Source organism: Hoplias malabaricus, chromosome 14 (assembly GCF_029633855.1).
Source record: "Hoplias malabaricus isolate fHopMal1 chromosome 14, fHopMal1.hap1, whole genome shotgun sequence".
Classification (NCBI taxonomy): domain Eukaryota; kingdom Metazoa; phylum Chordata; class Actinopteri; order Characiformes; family Erythrinidae; genus Hoplias; species Hoplias malabaricus.
Genome location: NC_089813.1, coordinates 10,996,006 through 11,014,709, shown reverse-complemented (window position 1 = coordinate 11,014,709; position 18,704 = coordinate 10,996,006). Strand labels below are relative to the sequence as shown.

At 41.8% G+C, this 18,704-nt stretch overlaps 1 protein-coding gene across 1 annotated transcript in view; it reads right to left on the bottom strand.

Moving 5' to 3' along the window:
• The window catches only part of plch2a (phospholipase C, eta 2a), a 178,014-nt gene that overhangs the window by 39,003 nt on the left and 120,307 nt on the right, over window positions 1–18,704 (bottom strand). Inside the window, exons 5-8 of the mRNA XM_066644357.1 lie at window positions 15,973–16,102; window positions 6,556–6,726; window positions 1,531–1,624; window positions 754–957 (exon numbers count right to left, since the gene is read on the bottom strand). Of these exons, the coding sequence (XP_066500454.1) occupies window positions 754–957; window positions 1,531–1,624; window positions 6,556–6,726; window positions 15,973–16,102 (599 nt within the window). The remainder of the gene's footprint in view (window positions 1–753; window positions 958–1,530; window positions 1,625–6,555; window positions 6,727–15,972; window positions 16,103–18,704) is intronic.

Sequence of the window (18,704 nt, the reverse complement as noted above, 5' to 3'; positions counted from 1 at the left end):
ATGATTTTTGAAAATTCAGAAAACCAATAACCTGACTTTAGTTAAATGTCTTTATAAATACAGTAATCCCTCGCTACTTCGCGGTTCATCTTTCGCGGATTCGCTACTTCGCGGGTTTTCTCAAGGGGGCTTATAGCCGCTATATCGCAGATATTGAGGGAAAATCTAGGACGTAAGTATTTCTTACGTACAGTACATGTATTGTTCACGTCCACATCCGAGTGAAATTTACTTACGCTAAATCACAGCTTAGGAATTACTCTATTAAAGAAACTGGTGGGATATCACATGTAGTTCCAGCTGAAAAACATTATAGAATGACTGTTTAATGCAAAGGGTGTGTTGTTAACAGCACAGGGAGGGTTTTAAAAGTCCAAATACTCATTAAATACATAAAAAAGTATCTTTCCTCTACTTCGTGGAAATTCGTTTTTCGCGGGTGGGTCTTGGAACGCATCCCCCACGAAAAACGAGGGATCACTGTATTTACACAATACCAATACGTGTAATAACAATATGATTCCTGGGGACGTATTCTCTATTAAAGATGTTTAATGGTCTTATATTTTGTTTGTATTAACATCAAATTTTACACATAATTGTGCTAATTAGCATGAGGCTATGTATTAAATCAGTGCTCTGAATGTTATTAATGTGTAATTATATAGTTATTAGAGACATTTAATGTAAAGTTTGTACTTTAACTAAACTCCCTTTAGTGAAAGCTGCATCACATAAGGAAAACCCGCTGACCTTCCACACATCTGCAGCCGGCCTGCAGGACCCAGGCGTACATGTCCACTCTGGACTGAGACATCAGCTGGTCTCCCATTAGATAGGTGTTATGAGAAGAGGCGATGAAATAGTTGCAAAGAGGCTGGGTCATGTCCTGGTTGACCTCGTAGTGTTCGGGGTTAAAGATGTCCCCAGCTGGGCTTCTCATGTAATTGGTGAAGCCTGTGGAGGTGGAATTAGACTGGTGAAGAGAACCCGCCTTACAGGTTAAACGGCCAATGAAAGATACCGGTTCTCTTTCACTTCATTTCAGTTAAATTGCAATATTTAAATGGCGATGTCAGATAAGACGTCATCCTCAACCTCATAAATTCACACATTTAAGGTGGAAGGGAAACCTCAAACACAAAGCCTCCATCCTTAGCCTCAGTCTGAATTAGTATCTGATTTCACATTTCCCTCGTTACTGCATTTCTTTCATTTGCTCAGTTTGTTTACTTTGGAAACTTGGAAGCCAGGGGGCATTTATGATTTCTGCATATTCATAATTGTGTGTACTCTTAAATCCTCTCATTCTTAATGAGTGTTATGGCTGACTGAAACTCTTCCACCACTTTTAGAAGCTTCTTGGACATATATTGTGTAACGTAGCATAATAATGAAAGCACATTTTTTAACATAGTGTGGTCTAATATGAACAGAATCACTGCTCCAATCCTCTGAACCAGGTCTTCCATCATCACTAAGCTTGATAAATAATTCTTGGCTTATTAAAACAACGTAGTAACCTCTTACCGTCAATCCCCAGAACCCCCTGCCTCTGGTTTTCAGGACAAGGCTCAAACTTGGCGGCAATTTCAAGGCAGTGTTCTTTAGTGACGTTTGTCATCTGAAACAAACAAGCAAAGGAACACAGAGGTGTTACACAAAGATAGCAACAATGTAAACAACTACTGGAAAACAAGCTGCAAGTTGTATGTAAAAGTGTTACACATTTGTATAATTAAATAGAATACATGTCAAATTCATGGCACCTTTTCTGTTTTGATTATTCCCCCCGGTGTATTACAATGTATATTTTGTCCAAACCAAAATAGGCCATATTTGTAATAACTATAGAGTATGTTACGTTATTTCTCTTTAAAAACTGCTATTTGACGACAGATATTCCAGTGTTTCCAAACGGCTGCAGTCCAAATTCCATTCTCTATTTGGAAAGATTATTGACACATATCAATAAAGAAAAACCCAAGTGCCACATAAAGTATATTAAAAAAACAAGCAAAATAAAACTGCAAAGCAGTGAAAAGGCTAAAGTGTTTACCAAACAGAAAGAGACTAATCCCATTGAGAAACCTCCTCGAATGTGGCTGCTCCATTCCAGTTACAATCGGATTGCTGTGGTCGACAGCTGGGATTTAAAGGGGCTGATTAGTCGATCAGATTTCCATCCATGCCAATCAGCATCAGACCCCATTCTAACGGCGGGTGAAAGAGGGGGAGGGCCTGTGCCACCAACAGCTCTGGTCCCAGATCAGCTCTAACCCACAAGCAGAGCTCTGGGCTAGTTGGCTCGCTCAGCTTAACTCAAAACTCTTGCTTTGCTTCTGAGATTGACTTGAAATGTCTGTCAGGATTTTTAATGGTGAGCATTCAATGGCAACCACTTTCTCTGTTTCTGTTATTCAGAAGACACTAAACAGACAGACACAGTGGCCCTTGCTGGGAGCTAGAAACCAGTGACTTTGCTGGATATGAATTGAGAGAAATGTGATACAGTAATTCAAATAGGGCATGGGCAAAAAAAGACAGGAAAAGTAAAAAACAGCTTGAAGAGCAATTTGCAAATACGTCTTTGTGACTGTGTTTGAAAAGAGCATGTTTTAGAGGCAGACTCTATCAGATACAAAGTTGGGCAGAGGTTGAATGAGCCTTAAAACTGTGTAACAACTTCAGAAACATGTTCTTCAATGTAAAATAGTTAAGACTTTGAAGATCCCACCATCTGCAGGACATAATATCACAAAAAGGTTTAGAGAGCATGAGCTGCTGCACAGTGGAAGACATGGCCCTGTCCCAACAGATGTGTCGCTGCCATCAGATTTAAATAAATTCATATTTTTCATGAAATTGTAAAATGGCTGACTTTCGAAAAGATGCCTAAACAAATTCCTAAACCCCAAAATGGAGCGAAATGAGTCGATCACATTTGAAACGCCAGCTCTTCACCAGCCAATCAAATCTCAAAGAATCACATCATGTCCCACCCATATCACTTCTCGCCGAATCGTCCTGTTTCTCTCATACAACAGTTACCACGTGATAAAGAATCAAAATGGGTTATGATTTTAATCTCCCATCGACTTCAAAGTTTAATGACATTCATTTGTCACAGTTAAGACTTTTTGAAGTTTTAAGTGGTCTGTTAGAGCCCTGGAAATGTAGAATGTTTACAGAAACGCTGTTAATGTTGTAAAATTACCAGCTACAATCATAGCACTACCATCATTTGCTAAATGTTGCTTTAATGGTCTCAGTACAACACCATTAAACAGACATTTGCTAAAATATGCCAGATTTTTTTTTCATTTATTTGCCTTTTATGCTTCATAAACATCATCATCATCATTTCATAAACATATTCCCAGGCGAAGCTTATTTACTACAACTCTTGAATATCTGTCGAAATTCCAAGACTCCAAGACTTACAGAGCCAGCCACTGCTTCTTTTCAGACTGTTGCCAACACAACGCCACTCACACACTCAACACACTTGGAGGAGAACACTAACAACACACTTTAGCTAAGTCAGCTCGAGAGACTGAGGCCAAATGAGCTCTGTTTGCTAGCTTTAAATTGCTGGGGTCTAGGAAGGCATCAGTGAGTCAAATTTGATGTTTAAGTATTTGATTATTAACATCTTAGCAATAATACAGTCTAGAAATATGGTTCAAATGATTCGTGAATCTTTAGAGACTTCTTTTTCCATTCCATCTGATTGGGAGATCTTACATGCCCCCAGTGGGAGTTATGAGGCTGTGAAAAATGGTTAAAAAGCGCTTCCTACCCTCCCACAAAAGTTACATAGTGCAGTTTGTGCAGTGCTGAGCCTGGAGTAGCGACAACAAAGCTCTACTCTCCCTATTACAGGCCAGTGAAGCATTTCAATGTAATTTTAAGATTAAAAATATTGCCTAATGTTCCTTTAAAGCAGCTAAATTGAACGATTATAACAAGTTTAAACCAGCTATGAGATATACTGTATGTACTGACCTCAACGTACCTGAACTGAGCTCATCCTTCTCCTAAATATACGCTGCCCCTGGCTGACCACATCATTTTTAATGGCTAGGGGTTGTGTGCATATAAAGCCGAATGCCAAGAAGCATTTTTTGAAATGCTCTTTGATTCCGTGCGATAACTGTGGAGGTAGTTGGACGGCTGCAATACATTATTTCGGTCAAGCTTTAATAACAAAAAGGAGTTTGAAGAGGCTCTTGTATAATGCGGATTCTTTGGAGGGTGAAGAAGAGAGTGTGAGGTAAAAGTGAGAGAGAGAGAGAGAGAGGCTTTCAGAGATGTGGGACTTTTTTTTTTTAAGAGAAAAAATGCCTTTGGTCCCATTAACAGGGAAGAGTCAGGCTGCATATTCATCACCAAGCTTATCAAATTACACGCCTGAGTTGAGAAAGAGGCCATGTAGCCGAGGGGACAGATTAGAATGCTGGGAAACCGTGTACACCTTTTAAGGCATGGATATATGGCTCAAACTAAGCAGGAAGAGCAGAAGATAAGGCAACTGGACATCAACACAACAAAGAGCTGGGATCAAGAAATCTGATTGGTCGACGAGCTTTGGGACCGTGCTGATATATTTGTGATAACAGCACCTTGGCTAAGTCGGAAACATGGTTAATGCTGTCTACTAATGTTGCTTGCTGAGGTTCCTCCATTTGCTGCGGTATGTTTCCCATAATCCAGTGTGTCTGCACTGTAAGCAAGTCATTTCCAAAAATACTACAAGAGTACAGACCCATATATGTGAGTTTAAAGTGTGAACTCTATGGTTTGTGCGTTTTAAACCAAAATAACGAGGAATGATGGAAGATGGAATGTGTACAGTCTGTGGTTGGTGAGTTTTACAGAAGTAAATTGCTAAGTAAAAAGCTTTGGTGTTTCAAAAGCTAACTTTAGCGTTGCATAGTCACGTATTTAAGATGGAACAGAAAATTCAGATAGGTGTCTGACGAATTCAGCAATATTAACTTCGTAAATGGACTCATGTAAAGTGGAACTGAACATTTGAATGTGAAAACTGTCACGTTGGGTTTGGTCAAGTGATCAAGGACAAGGTACAAGGAGTAGGATAGTGGTAAGTGCAGAAGATTTATTGTACAAATCAGAGATGTGGACATAAAACAGGACTAGGAGGCTATACACAAGGGCTAGGAGGCTAAAATCAAGTGCTAGGAGGCTATACACAAGGGCTAGGAGGCTAAAATCAAGGGCTAGGAGGCTAAAATCAAGGGCTAGGAGGCTAAAATCAAGGGCTAGGAGGCTAAAAATCAAGGGCTAGGAGGCTAAAAATCAAGTGCTAGGAGGCTATACACAAGGGCTAGGAGGCTAAACACAAGGACTAGGAGGCTAAACACAAGGGCTAGGAGGCTAAACACAAGGGCTAGGAGGCTAAACACAAGGGCTAGGAGGCTAAACACAAGGACTAGGAGGCTAAACACAAGGACTAGGAGGCTAAACACAAGGGCTAGGAGGCTAAACACAAGGGCTAGGAGGCTAAAAATCAAGTGCTAGGAGGCTATACACAAGGGCTAGGAGGCTAAACACAAGGACTAGGAGGCTAAACACAAGGACTAGGAGGCTAAACACAAGGGCTAGGAGGCTAAACACAAGGACTAGGAGGCTAAACACAAGGACTAGGAGGCTAAACACAAGGGCTAGGAGGCTAAACACAAGGGTTAGGAGGCTAAACACAAGGACTAGGAGGCTAAACACAAGGACTAGGAGGCTAAACACAAGGGCTAGGAGGCTAAACACAAGGGCTAGGAGGCTAAACACAAGGACTAGGAGGCTAAACACAAGGACTAGGAGGCTAAACACAAGGACTAGGAGGCTAAACACAAGGGCTAAACACAGAGGCTAAACACTAAACAAGAAGGCTAAACATAGACAGTTAAACACTAAACAGAGAGCAAAATAGAACACAGCAGGAATCAGAAACAAGGACAAATATCATAAACATACATATACACAACTACAATGACCCACACCCAGGAAACACAGACATGGATGACAACTCTAACAAGAAACACCTGAACACTAATTAAGACACGGGACACTAGAAACACAAAGGAAGGGTATCACATGACCAGGGAAGAAGCAGGAAGCAGACACAAGACAGGGGAAACAGTCACATGACACAGGGAGCACAAACAAGAAACAATACAAAACAGAACACAAAACTAGGCACGTTACAAAAACTGTGAATAAGAAACTCTCTCCACCGTTTGCAGTACCCATTTTAAACACATGCAGCTGTCAGTATTACAGAGTGCTCCTTTAATTTGTGCATCCCTGAATGAATCCCACAACATCAGTACCTGAACTTATTAATGTTTTTCATGGCTGAAAGCCATCAAATCATCTCCAAAATGTCCCAAGGTCTTTGTTCCGAAGAACTATTGGACGCATCCTCAGACTGTTAGTCGTCTAGTACAGTCTCTGATGGTGTGTGAACCCTAGTGGATGTTTTGCCCATGTCCAGAACTGCTCATTCACCCTGAAATGATAACTGCAAGGCCTCACCTTTTGTTCGTTCTCTAGGAAGCGGGCCAGGTCGTCTGAGTCCAGGTGGTCTTTATGGTTACTGTAGGTCAGCATCAGCAGGTACAGGTCCCTTCTAGTGGACATCATCTTGTAGAAGGAGCAGAACTCGTCAAAGCCCAGAGTTCCCTGGTTATCATCCGTATCGGCCTCCTGTAAACGACATAAAATGCAATGCTGATATTTAAAGTGTATGTGTCCTCTAAATATTGACATGTATATAAGACAACATATCATAACATATATTCATAAGCATAAACATTACATACAGAAAAATAAAAGGTTAGGACGTGTATCCAGATGCTAAAACATACAACATTATTGACAGAAAACTAGTAGTACACCAATCAGACTTAACATTAAAGCAACCTCCTTGTGCCTACATTCACTGTCCATTTTTCAGCTCATCTGACTAAAGACATGAACTTAGTAGCACCACAACTACAGACTGTAATGCATCTGTGGCTCTGCATACTTTGTTAGCTCGTTTGTGTGATGCTGGTGGTGGATCATGCTCATCATATTTATAAATGTCATACGAATTTTGGGGGAAAAAACCCTTGTTCCAATAGAATAAAAGGTCAAGTATAATATAAACTTGTTTATAACAAATATAATATGATCCCATCCCATCCCTTCCCATCAGAACCCTCCTCACAATTAAAACATTTTAAATAAATTACTATTAAAATATATATATTTTCCCATAATATCAATGTTCATTTTGTGCTTTTCTGTTTTTATTATTATTTATAAATGTTTATCTTGCTATGGTTTATTTGTGAATTTGTATTATTTATTATATTAACATATTTTATATTACTATTTCACTTTGTAGTGTAAAGCAATTTGAGCTATATTTTAATGTATGAAATATGCTACTTATTCATTAATTCATTATCTGTAAGCGCTTATCCAGTTCAGGGTCGCGGTGGGTCCAGAGCCTACCTGGAATCATTGGGCGCAAGGCGGAAATACACCCTGGAGGGGGCGCCAGTCCTTCACAGGGCAACACACACACACACATTCACTCACACCTACGGACACTTTTGAGTTGCCAATCCACCTACCAACATTTTTGGACTGATATACTATTTAAATAAAGTTTATTACTATAATTTATTATTCACTTTTAATTTAACATTATATAACAATGCATTGTTACATGTAATATTTCAGTAATTTCATGGGATTACTATTAATATAGCATTATATTGAACTTTGCACATTATTCTTTGCAATTTCAAGCAAGAAAAATGACCAAAGGCAGAAGACCAAAGACAAAAGACAATTGTACAATAGAGTTTTTTGTGAATTTATTGTGAAAACCTTTGTTCCTCTGAACCCAGACAGAACCTTATCTTTCTAAGCCCAAAATATCTCACAGAATCCCAGATGACAGAAAGCTTGGAAGGACCCTGGCTACGTTACACCACCCCATTCAATCTCTTCCTTAGAAAAGAGTGTGACAGAGCTGGAGATGTTCATTAGCATCTCTTCTCCCCTGAACAAAAACACAGCAGTGTGGAAAAACCTCTTCCCTCTCAGCAAAGAGTGAGCACTAGGGGGAAAAACATATAAATAAATAAATAAATCACACGGCGTACTCAGCATTTCTGTCCACTTGAAGTTAACGGACAAGCAGGAAGGGTCCATTTCAATTCCGGCCCGTTCAGAACGGCCAGTTTCTCAGTGGAGAAAGCTTAGTGAACAATCAAAAAACATCTGTTATTCTTTAAAATCAGCCTGCTTTCAGAGAACGAGTTCCTTGTACGGGAGCATTTCCAGTCGAATACTTTACAGGGGAAAGTGAAAACAGTTTTGTGACCTGCTTTGGTCAAAATACCACAAGGATTAACACCACAACAGTGCTCCCACCCCTGTTCAGAACAGTCGGTTTCAGCACCTGTTCCTTTAAATGAGAATGAGACACAGCTCAGAACAATGCAAGAGCCCAGGAGTGAGGAGGGAGGAACAGAACTCTGTGTTTTCACTCAGTTCTCTTTCTCCTTGCTGTTATCTCCATATTTGTTCATATCAGTGCTGTATTTCTCCACAGTCTTTGTGCATGCTTTGCTCTGTTTAACCTCATATTTGCCATTTTGTGTAAAAATAGGCCCATCGCTGTGATTGGAGGAGCTCAGACGAGGGGGCGGGGCTATTGACATAAGATGCACCACAAAATCTGAACGACTCATTTTAAGCTTTCATTTCTGACAAAGCCAGCTCAGAAAACCTGACTGGGTGTGTCTTGTTTCACAGTGTGTGTGTTGGAGAGCTCCTGAACCCCAAATGAACACGTACAAGCACTAAATAAGAGACGTCTTCATATTATGTGCTTTTAAATGACTGCTTTTTTGAGAAGGAAGGGTCTGTACTGTTCCATTTTTATTGCCTGTGCACGTTTGCGCTGAAAGGATTTGCCAGGGCCACAGAGAGCTGCTTGTGCTTCTCCATCACGTAGGACACTTTAAAGCCCTGATCAGAGGCGTGCTGCATAGGTGGCCACGCTGAGGGGATAAAGCGCCTATGACTCAATGAACTGGAAAAAAGGTTCAGAACATACTGCCCCACTCCCTCTCAGCACGCTGCTCCCCAGATGGTGCTTTGGAAAGAAATATTCATTTCAATATTATTCGCTTTGGGTCTATGTATCAGCAAAGACGTGGTGTTTATTAATAATCACAATTAATGCACACCCTTCAGTTGTTCACATAATGCTCTAGAGAGCCCAAGGTGTCCATACCCAATGCCAAGCGTCAGCTACAGGGCCCACGTGGAGCTGTGGATCTGTGCACTCTGGAGCATAGAAGCACCATTCAAAACATTCATTCATTCATTCATTATCTGTAACCCTTATCCAGTTCAGGGTCGCGGTGGGTCTAGAGCCTACCTGGAATCATTGGGCGCAAGGCGGGAATACACCCTGGAGGGGGCGCCAGTCCTTCACAGGGCAACACAGACACACACTTTTGAGTCGCCAATCCACCTACCAACGTGTGTTTTTGGACTGTGGGAGGAAACCAGAGCACCCGGAGGAAACCCACACAGACACAGGGAGAACACACCAAACTCCTCACAGACAGTCACCCGGAGGAAACCCACGCGGACACAGGGAGAACACAACAAACTCCTCACAGACAGTCACCCGGAGCGGGAATCGAACCCACAACCTCCAGGTCCCTGGAGCGGTGTGACTGCGACACTACCTGCTGCACCACCATGCCGCCATCATTCAAAACATTTAGAATGAATTTTGTTTGTGATCCAGAATTTCGATTGTAATCTCCCAACATCAGTACATGCCTTCACTCAAGATCTCGTGGGCTGAATGCCAAAAAATCCAACTAGAATCCAGCAACTACCCTTCTTGAAAAGTTACACAGTGCAGTTTCTGCAGTGCGGAAATGACAGAGCCACTGTTGCCCTTTTTCAGTGAAATATCACAATAATTTTGAAGCTGTAATCTTAAAAGAATCTCTGGCTGTTAACGCATGTAAGCCTTAATATGACGGCTAAGGCTTTACTTTCACTTTTAGGATTCGTTAACGTGACCGAAGCAGCCTACGTAGGGCTGGGGAATTAATCAAAAAATAATCAAAATTCAGAATTTCTAATCGACAAAATCATGTCTATATCAATTATATCAAGTTTTAAAACTGTTTTATTATTTTTTAAAATTCTGTTATGTCCCCAATGTGTGTTCATGTACTGTCCCTTTAAAACAACACTACCACACTAGTGGGAACAAGCAGATTGTACCAAAGGAAAAGAACAGCTGTGGTTTGAACGTGTTGTGTTTTGTCTTTAATTAAGACGACGCCGAACAAAAAGAAGTCAAATGTAAACACTGAGAAAAAAACATTTCAGCGACCAAAGCACAAACACACCAAATATAAACATTCATTCATTCATTATCTGTAACCCTTATCCAGTTCAGGGTCGCGGTGAGTCCAGAGCCTACCTGGAATCATTGGGCGCAAGACGGGAATACACCCTGGAGGGGGCACCTGTCCTTCACATGGCCAAATATAAACAGTGCTCAAAAAAACAATAGAGGAACGAGCTCCCAGCAACATTAGTGAAAATATCCCATATTTGCTCCTGGAGCATACAGGAGTCACTGATTTATGATGGTAAAAATACAAAAACAAAATAATCGTTAATTAATCGTAATTGTGGTAAAATGTACAGTTAATTGTGATATTGATTTGCGCTCATATCACCTAGCAACAACCTGATGGTAATCTTTGTTGGCTGAATGCTGGGAGAGAATACAGTGCATGTTCACGTTGCTTCGCGTCGTTCTACAAACCAACAGCATCGGTCCAACTGTGGTCTAAAAGTTAATTAGCTTTGAAAAATTAGATTTATTTTCTGTTTTTTGTTTTTTTTTTCTCTTGAGCTGTGAAATCTAGTATCAGTCGTTTCTGTGCCCTTCGACTGGAAATGACATACAATAGCAACATGAATTTCTTTAAGATAATGTCATCCACCAAAATGGCTGTGCCCACGTCCATAAACGCCAAAAGTGTTTATACACCGTGTCATAATAATAATAATTTACAGCTATTCCATCACTTACATGTATTACCAGTGGGGGTTCCTTTTAAGATTAAACTACTACTTGGTGTTACTTTAAAGCTTCACGTATCATATCTGGGCTAGCTGACTCTATGTAGAGTTCAGAGCCAGTTGTGCCATCTTGATTTTCAGGATATGATCATCTCAGCGCTTCCTAGGACTTGATTTCTCATTCCGTCAGCTCCTGGGAAGGAAGTAGGAATCTGTCGAGTCGACAAACAAAAGGCCAGAGAGGGGAAAAGAGAGCGAGAGGGAGAGCCTTCAAAAAACAGAAGGAAAACGGAGGGCTTTGGATCCAAACTGCAGAGGATCAGAGGCTCGACAGATCACAGTGCAAAAAACAGGTCATCAACACTTCAGGCGCTAGAGCAGGAGGGCATGATTCACACTCCCGCTCCCTCTTTTTTCCAAGAAGGGCATCATTCACACTTCAGCAGAGATAAACCCCGCACCTCCATCCTTCTATCCGGCCATTCTTCTTCAGCGCCGGCTCAGCATTCAAGACCGAGGGGTTTAAAACACGGGGATGCAATTAGGGGACAGCAATCAATGTCAGTGGAGGATTCAGACCAATATCCATTAATACATTCCACGACGAGGGGCTTAGCACTTTCAGACTAAGCCTAATTCTGGATTAACTCTCCTGGGAAAAGTGACTGTTAATTGAAAATTAGTTTTTGTTCTACAGTACTCTGTGTGTCCAAGAACTCAGAATAATGGTTCTCAAATGTGTCTCTGTTAATCCAGCCTTCCTCAACTGGGGTGACGCCCCAGAAATATTCTAACCTGTAAATAAAAATCATAGTTACAAAACGTTATCATGAAAACGCAGCTACGTCATCAGAACAGGGGCGTGGTCAGAAGTAAAACTGCAGCTGGGGCCTGAACAAGAGCAAATAGAAACTAGGCAAGGCTAGTTTTGACAGACCGCCATTAGCCATGTAGCCAATGCCTACATGATACTACATGATCTACCACCACAGAACAAAGAAGACCAAAAACATTTCATTGATTTTAAGAATAACAATTACTTATTTATTCAATGTAACAGGTTAAAACACAGGAGGCTGTGTGCAGCTATATGGAGTTTTATAAACAATCTAACGGCACGAAATGTCTCCCAACCACAAAGACACACACTTATATGAAATAAGACGAATTCAGCAGTCCTCTTCTCTCTGTGAGATATAATATGTGTGTAAATGATTTCCGAGCCGTCCTGCTGAGTCTGTGAACTAATCAACGCTAAGCGGAGGCTCTGGCCAACGTGCATGGTGTTGTGCCAAACACATCCCCAGAAACACAAACAAATGGAACATGTTCCTGCCTTTTTTTCCTATTATTCAGCCACCTACTGTTCTTTGGTTCCAGCTGGGAACACATTTTTCTGGTACTTGAACCAGTTTACACCAGTGGAAACACGTTGAGCATTTCCAGATGTAGTTCATGAACTGGAATGTGAAATGAGGCTGAACAGAGGGTGTAGTCGCACCACCTTTAGACCTCTCTGTGAAATAAGGCTGAACTAACAGTTCCTACTCGTGCATGCCCATTTCAACTTTAGGAGTCAGTCAGTCAGTTAGCAAAAACGCCTCCTCTAGGCCAACCCAGTATGTGGTCTGGCAATAATTTTAGCTTTACAGCATTTACAACCTGTGTCTGTGTAAAAGTGGGTGTCCAGTTTAGTTTGTCGATTTCACTCAGGGATGAGGCACTTCACGCACTTTACAAAACAAAGCTGTGTGTCTCCTGTTCCCCTTGCCTCCCTCGCTCTCCAGCTCAGACTCACGCTGTATTAACAGAAGCTGACAGGGTGGTCCTTGGCCGTGTTCAGAGCTCTGGTCCTGTTTGGACCTGTGGCCATGCCCCACACTCCTGATCAGAATATTTCAAGAAATAAATTAAAAATATTCTGATAATAAAGTCAGAATATTTGGAGGCTATTTTAATCATGTCAGATGAGGATATTAGGTGGGAGATATTGACTTATCTTTGCTGTTTTGGATCACTTAAGGTGGAAATGTCAATATTGCAAAGTACTATAAAACCTTGAGTTACAAATGAGTTTCTGCAGTAATTCAAACAGCAAATAATCTTCAGCTGGTGACTGCTGGCAGGAAGAGGTTTTATTGAAAAGGAATAGTGGCCTATTGATTGATTCATTCATTCATTGTCTTTAACCTGTTATCCAGTTCAGGTTTGCGGTAGGTAACCTGAATCACTGGGCGCAAGGTGGGAACACACCCTGGGGTGGGGGGGTGCCAGTCTTTTGCAGGGCGACACACAGTCACACATTCATGGCCTGTTTACGGAAATAAATTCATAAATAATAATAAAAAAATACAGGGTTTTCATGAGTATGAACTGAACTTTGAACCTGTTCATTTTCAGTGTGAATTGACACAACACTGATGCTTACATTGAAAAATAAAAAAATATATAATACATTTCCAATTTGATTTAATTCTTATTGAATATCCCTAGAACATTATGACAATATTTTGAGCTGGATTTCCACACACAGCCAGATATTCACACACCTTCACTGCCTTAACCAACCACTCTTTTGTGGAAATTTCTACCCCTTCGTGAGTGATGTTAGAAAAAGAAAAACCTAGGAACAGACCTAAGGCTGACTGCTGTAATGTGAAAGAACTTGGCAGAGTGTTTTTTCTTTCTTTCTTTCTTTTTTATTATTTTTTTTGAAAGCCTGTTTTGCAGATAGCCCATTGGGCAAAGCAGAGGTAGCAAGTGTAGGTCATGTAAGATTAGCTGTTTGATTCTCCAGCCAGGGACAGCCAAGTGGGACAAGTACACTTTCAGGTTTCCTGTTTCAATGCGATGTAACAGGAAGCGCTGTACAAGGACGTGGTTTCACGTTCTAAGGGAGGCATGGTGTCCTTCCCACTTTCTGAGGCACTTCTGTGAAGGGAAAAATGTGTGTGCAAGTGCAGGTAAGTAGGAAATTGAGCAGATTTTCTGGGTCTCTACAGACACGGCGCACAAGACCCTGAAATTGTACACGTTCTTCTCCCTGAAAATAAAAGTTGTAGAGATAAGGCTGAAGCCCAGGCCTCTCCCCAAGCGAGGCCAGACTGCTCCTCTGTGCTTTATTCTGTCTTACCATCTGTGTCCGTTTACAGCAGATGGGGCGGGCCCTGATGGAGTGTGAAGCTTAGCGACCTGCAAACAGCTGAGGTGAGATCTCTGCCACATACAGTACACACAGACACACACACAGAGGTGCTCATGGGTCAGGCAGTCATTTCCCTGACAAACCATGAAGCAAGCACTTGACAAAAGTGCCCACTTTTCCATAAACCTGAGAGAGATAGTGCTCTTCAGTATTGACTAGACTTCATCTGACTGCTTCATATTGTTCATGCTCTCATTCTCTGTAACCGATTCGTCCTGTTCAGGGTCCCTGAGGGTCCGGAGCTTACCTGGAAAAATTGGGCGAAGGCAGGAACATCACAGGGTACCACACACTCACACATTCACTCACAACAGTGGACAATTTCCCATGTTCTTTTCAACTGTTGGACGACAGTGGAGCACCTGGAGGAAACCCATGCAGACACAGGGAGAACACACCAAACTCCTCATAGTCAGTGGACGGAGGGGGCCTTGAACTCATAACCCCAGGACCCTGGAGCTGTGTGACTGGGAGACTACCATAGCACCAGTGTGGCCTTGAGGTTAGAGAAGCGAGGTTGATGTCGGAAGGTTGCTGGTTCAATTCCGGGGACCGGAAATGTTCATTGACGGCTGAGGTGCCCTTGAGCAAGGCACCTAACCCACAAACTGCTCCCCCCTGAGGTGGTTGGCAGCCCCCTGCTCCGGTTATGTGTGTGTTCACTGCCTCTAGTGTTTGTGAAGAATTGTTCACTCAATAAAGGAGTTTCTTCTTCTTTTTAAACGCTAATCACTCATTACGAAATGCAAACACCCAGCACAAACTCACTCTCAGATTGTAAAATGACGCCGTAACATTTTGAAGAGGTTCAAACACTCTTTTGATTGGTGGAGGATAGAATTCAGCAAGAGCTGGAATAAAGAGAAGGAATTCAAAACTCTACTAATCTGTCTGAACTGGGGCACAGAGCAGTGTTAAGTCCCCAAACAACAACACGCAAATATACGATAAGTAAAAAGTGCTTAACAAAGTGGTTTTCAGTGCCTGCAGCTCCTGTTAATGACAGTGTTTTGTGACAAAACAACCTACATTTCAGGGGGGAGCTGTTGTAGTGGAAAACCAACCAGGAAATGGGGCCAAAAAGCAAGTAGAGCCGTGTGGAGCTGAGTAGAGTACGTACTACGCAGTGGAAATGCGCCACCAGACGTACCAAGTTTTCTCATGTCTCCAAAACCATAACTTTACAGGGGAAGAAAACCCCTAGAAAAAAATTAAAGAGATGTGAAAGGTGTTTATCGTGACAGGGACAATATGCTTCATAGGTTTTCTGAGAGTAGGTCATGGTTCAATCTAAATGGGCCTTTAATGATATTAAAATGCTCCAGGGGACACTCACTCTCTCTCTTTAACAATCAATCCATTAATTGTACCATACATGACTGGACACACACACACACACACACACACACACACACACACACACACACACACAAGGGTCATATATATTAAGCATCTGACACTTTGTGCCCAAACAGCAATAATAATAATTATAATAACATGGTTCTGGTCAAATCACGGTGATCCAGACCTAATTCTCCTACATTAGTTCCACTAGTTTTTCAGAGGAAATGTGGGCTGAGCAGGTGTCCAAATGGTGTCAGTGAGTGGACCTTGCGTACCTTGAACATCTGCTTGACCTTCTGTCTGGGCAGGTTGACGTTGAGCTTGTGTAGAAGCTGCAGAACTTCGCTGATGCTCAGACTGCCGTCTCCGTTCTTGTCCGCCTCTGTGAATGTCTGCTTCAACCATGTGGACACAGTTAAGGAGCTGAACAGTGCATATAATGTGATGATTTTTAAATATTATATCTAGATAGTTGTCTATTAGAGATGTTTAGACACAATGAAAGTGTACGGTAGAGGCCATACTGAACTGCACTAAATCCACTTACACTGGACGAAAGACGTGTTCTCTCTAATACTACGTGGAATATAAATAACAGATTCCTCAGACCATGTGCATTTGTATATATTTAAATATTTATGTCTTTTCATTCCTTTCACCCTGGATCTTTTAGACAGAGATCTTACAATAAATAATAAATAAATACTTAATATAATAAACATTGTTCTACTCAAATAATTCAGTAAATAAATATATTGCAAGAAATCTGTTTCTACTGTAAATATTTGATATGTTACTAAAACACATTCCCTGTACTTGACCAGTTCTGACCAAGCAGTTGAGCTAGACATAAAAATTAACACTATATTAAGGGTTCCCAGTCAGTTTCAACTAACACTAACCCTATCCAACTGTTCATCTTTATAATAATAATAAATATTCATTCATTCATTATCTGTAAGCCTTATCCAGTTCAGGGTCGCAGTGGGTCCAGAGCCTACCTGGAATCATTGGGCGCAAGGCGGGAATACACCCTGGAGGGGGCGCCAGTTCTTCACAGGGCAACACACACACATTCACTCACACACTGACACCTACGGGCACTTTTGAGTCGCCAATCCACCTACCAAGATGTGTTTTTGGACTGTGGGAGGAAACCGGAGCACCCGGAGGAAACCCACACAGACACAGGGAGAACACACCACACTGCTCACAGACAGTCACCCGGAGGAAACCCACGCAGACACAGAGAGAACACACCACACTCCTCACAGACAGTCACCCGGAGGAAACCCACGCAGACACAGAGAGAACACACCACACTCCTCACAGATAGTCACCCGGAGGAAACCCTCACAGACACAGGGAGAACACACCACACTCCTCACAGACAGTCACCCGGAGCGGGAATCGAACCCACAACCTCCAGGTCCCTGGAGCTGTGTAAATAATATATATATAAAATACATTTGACATCTTTAGGAAACTTTGCAGAATTTGCCAGAATCTCTGATTGACTTACCATTTGAATCATTACTAATAAGGACTCTTATTATGGAGCTTTTCCACTGCATGTGTCCAGTCGTACATGACTCCACTCGACTCGACTCGGCTCACTTAAAGCTTGTTGCTTTTCCACTAGCACAGCTCTCCTGCGAAGTGGAGCCGGTGACGTTGCAAACCCCCCTCTTTAACAGTTACTACAGTTTTTGAAAACCACAACAACGGTGGAGGTAGTAGTTAGGCGCTGTTTACTCATCGTGTATTCACGTTTTGTTTTTGTTTTTTGGACTGAACACAGCTCCAAGCCCCAGTCCTCACAGATCAGTTTTCCTTGTTGCACGTTAGGCTTTCGCTGGAGATTTTCATCGACCCATGGAGCATATAAACCTCTTCACAACACCTCGGGGTAAAGTTACAAGCTGCCGTTGTGAGTCCGATAAAAAATAAATGTGAAAGATTCTGAAACATTAGAGATTTTACAAGCTGCGAATTTGTGCTGGAGCTCAACCAACCAGTGGTGCAGGGTTTACACGTCAACATTTACTTCCTACCTCACACGGTTGGAACCCGGCGTGAGTAGGGACTGAAAAACTACCTGGTGGTACCAGATTTGTCCAGTGGAAAAGCAACAGCCGAGCCAAGTCGAGTAGAGTTGTGTAGGTTCCAGGCAGTGGAAAAAGCGGCATTAGTGTAGTGGAGTGTGTTACATATGCAGGGAACCGAACCCTAATTCTCTGAGTATATATCAGAGGTGCTACACACTACGCTACACCAGTCGCCTAAAACCATCCTATATTTAATATAAATAATCAATCCATTATTATCTCATTGATTTTTATTACAAAATCCCATTCATGGCCTACTACGCACCACTTGTCCCCTCTCACTAGTTGAGCTGAGGAGCAACACACTGTGCTTCGTGGCCCACTTTTGGTTCACAGCCGTTTACTCTTCAGCAACAAGGTGATGTACACGAGCTTAACCTACATTTTAAAATAAGATTAAGTACAGCACTGTTGACGGTGTGCAGGGCTGGGAGATATGGGCTAACAGAGAATCTGTAAATTACATTTACATCTGAATTTAAATCTGTTATTAAAATATCAACCTTAAACCACACCGTAAATAACAGCACGAAACTACTGAACAGGAAAGGAGTATTTTGAAAACAATAATGCTTTTAATTAGCGCTTGTAGAAAGTGTTTATGCTTCTCTCTCTCTTTCTGTCTCTCTCTCTCTCTCTGTCTCTCTCTCTCTCTCTCTCTCTCTCTCTCGCTCTCTTTCGCTCTCTCTTTCTTTCTCTTTCTCTCTCTGTCTCTCACTCTCTCTTTCTCTTTCTCTGTCTCTCTCTCTCTCTCTCTCTCTTTCTTCTCTCTCTCTCTCACTCTCTCTCTCACTCTCTCTCTTTCTCTCTCTCTCTCTCTCTCTCTCTGTCTCTCTCTCTCGCTCTCTTTCGCTCTCTCTTTCTTTCTCTTTCTCTCTCTGTCTCTCACTCTCTCTTTC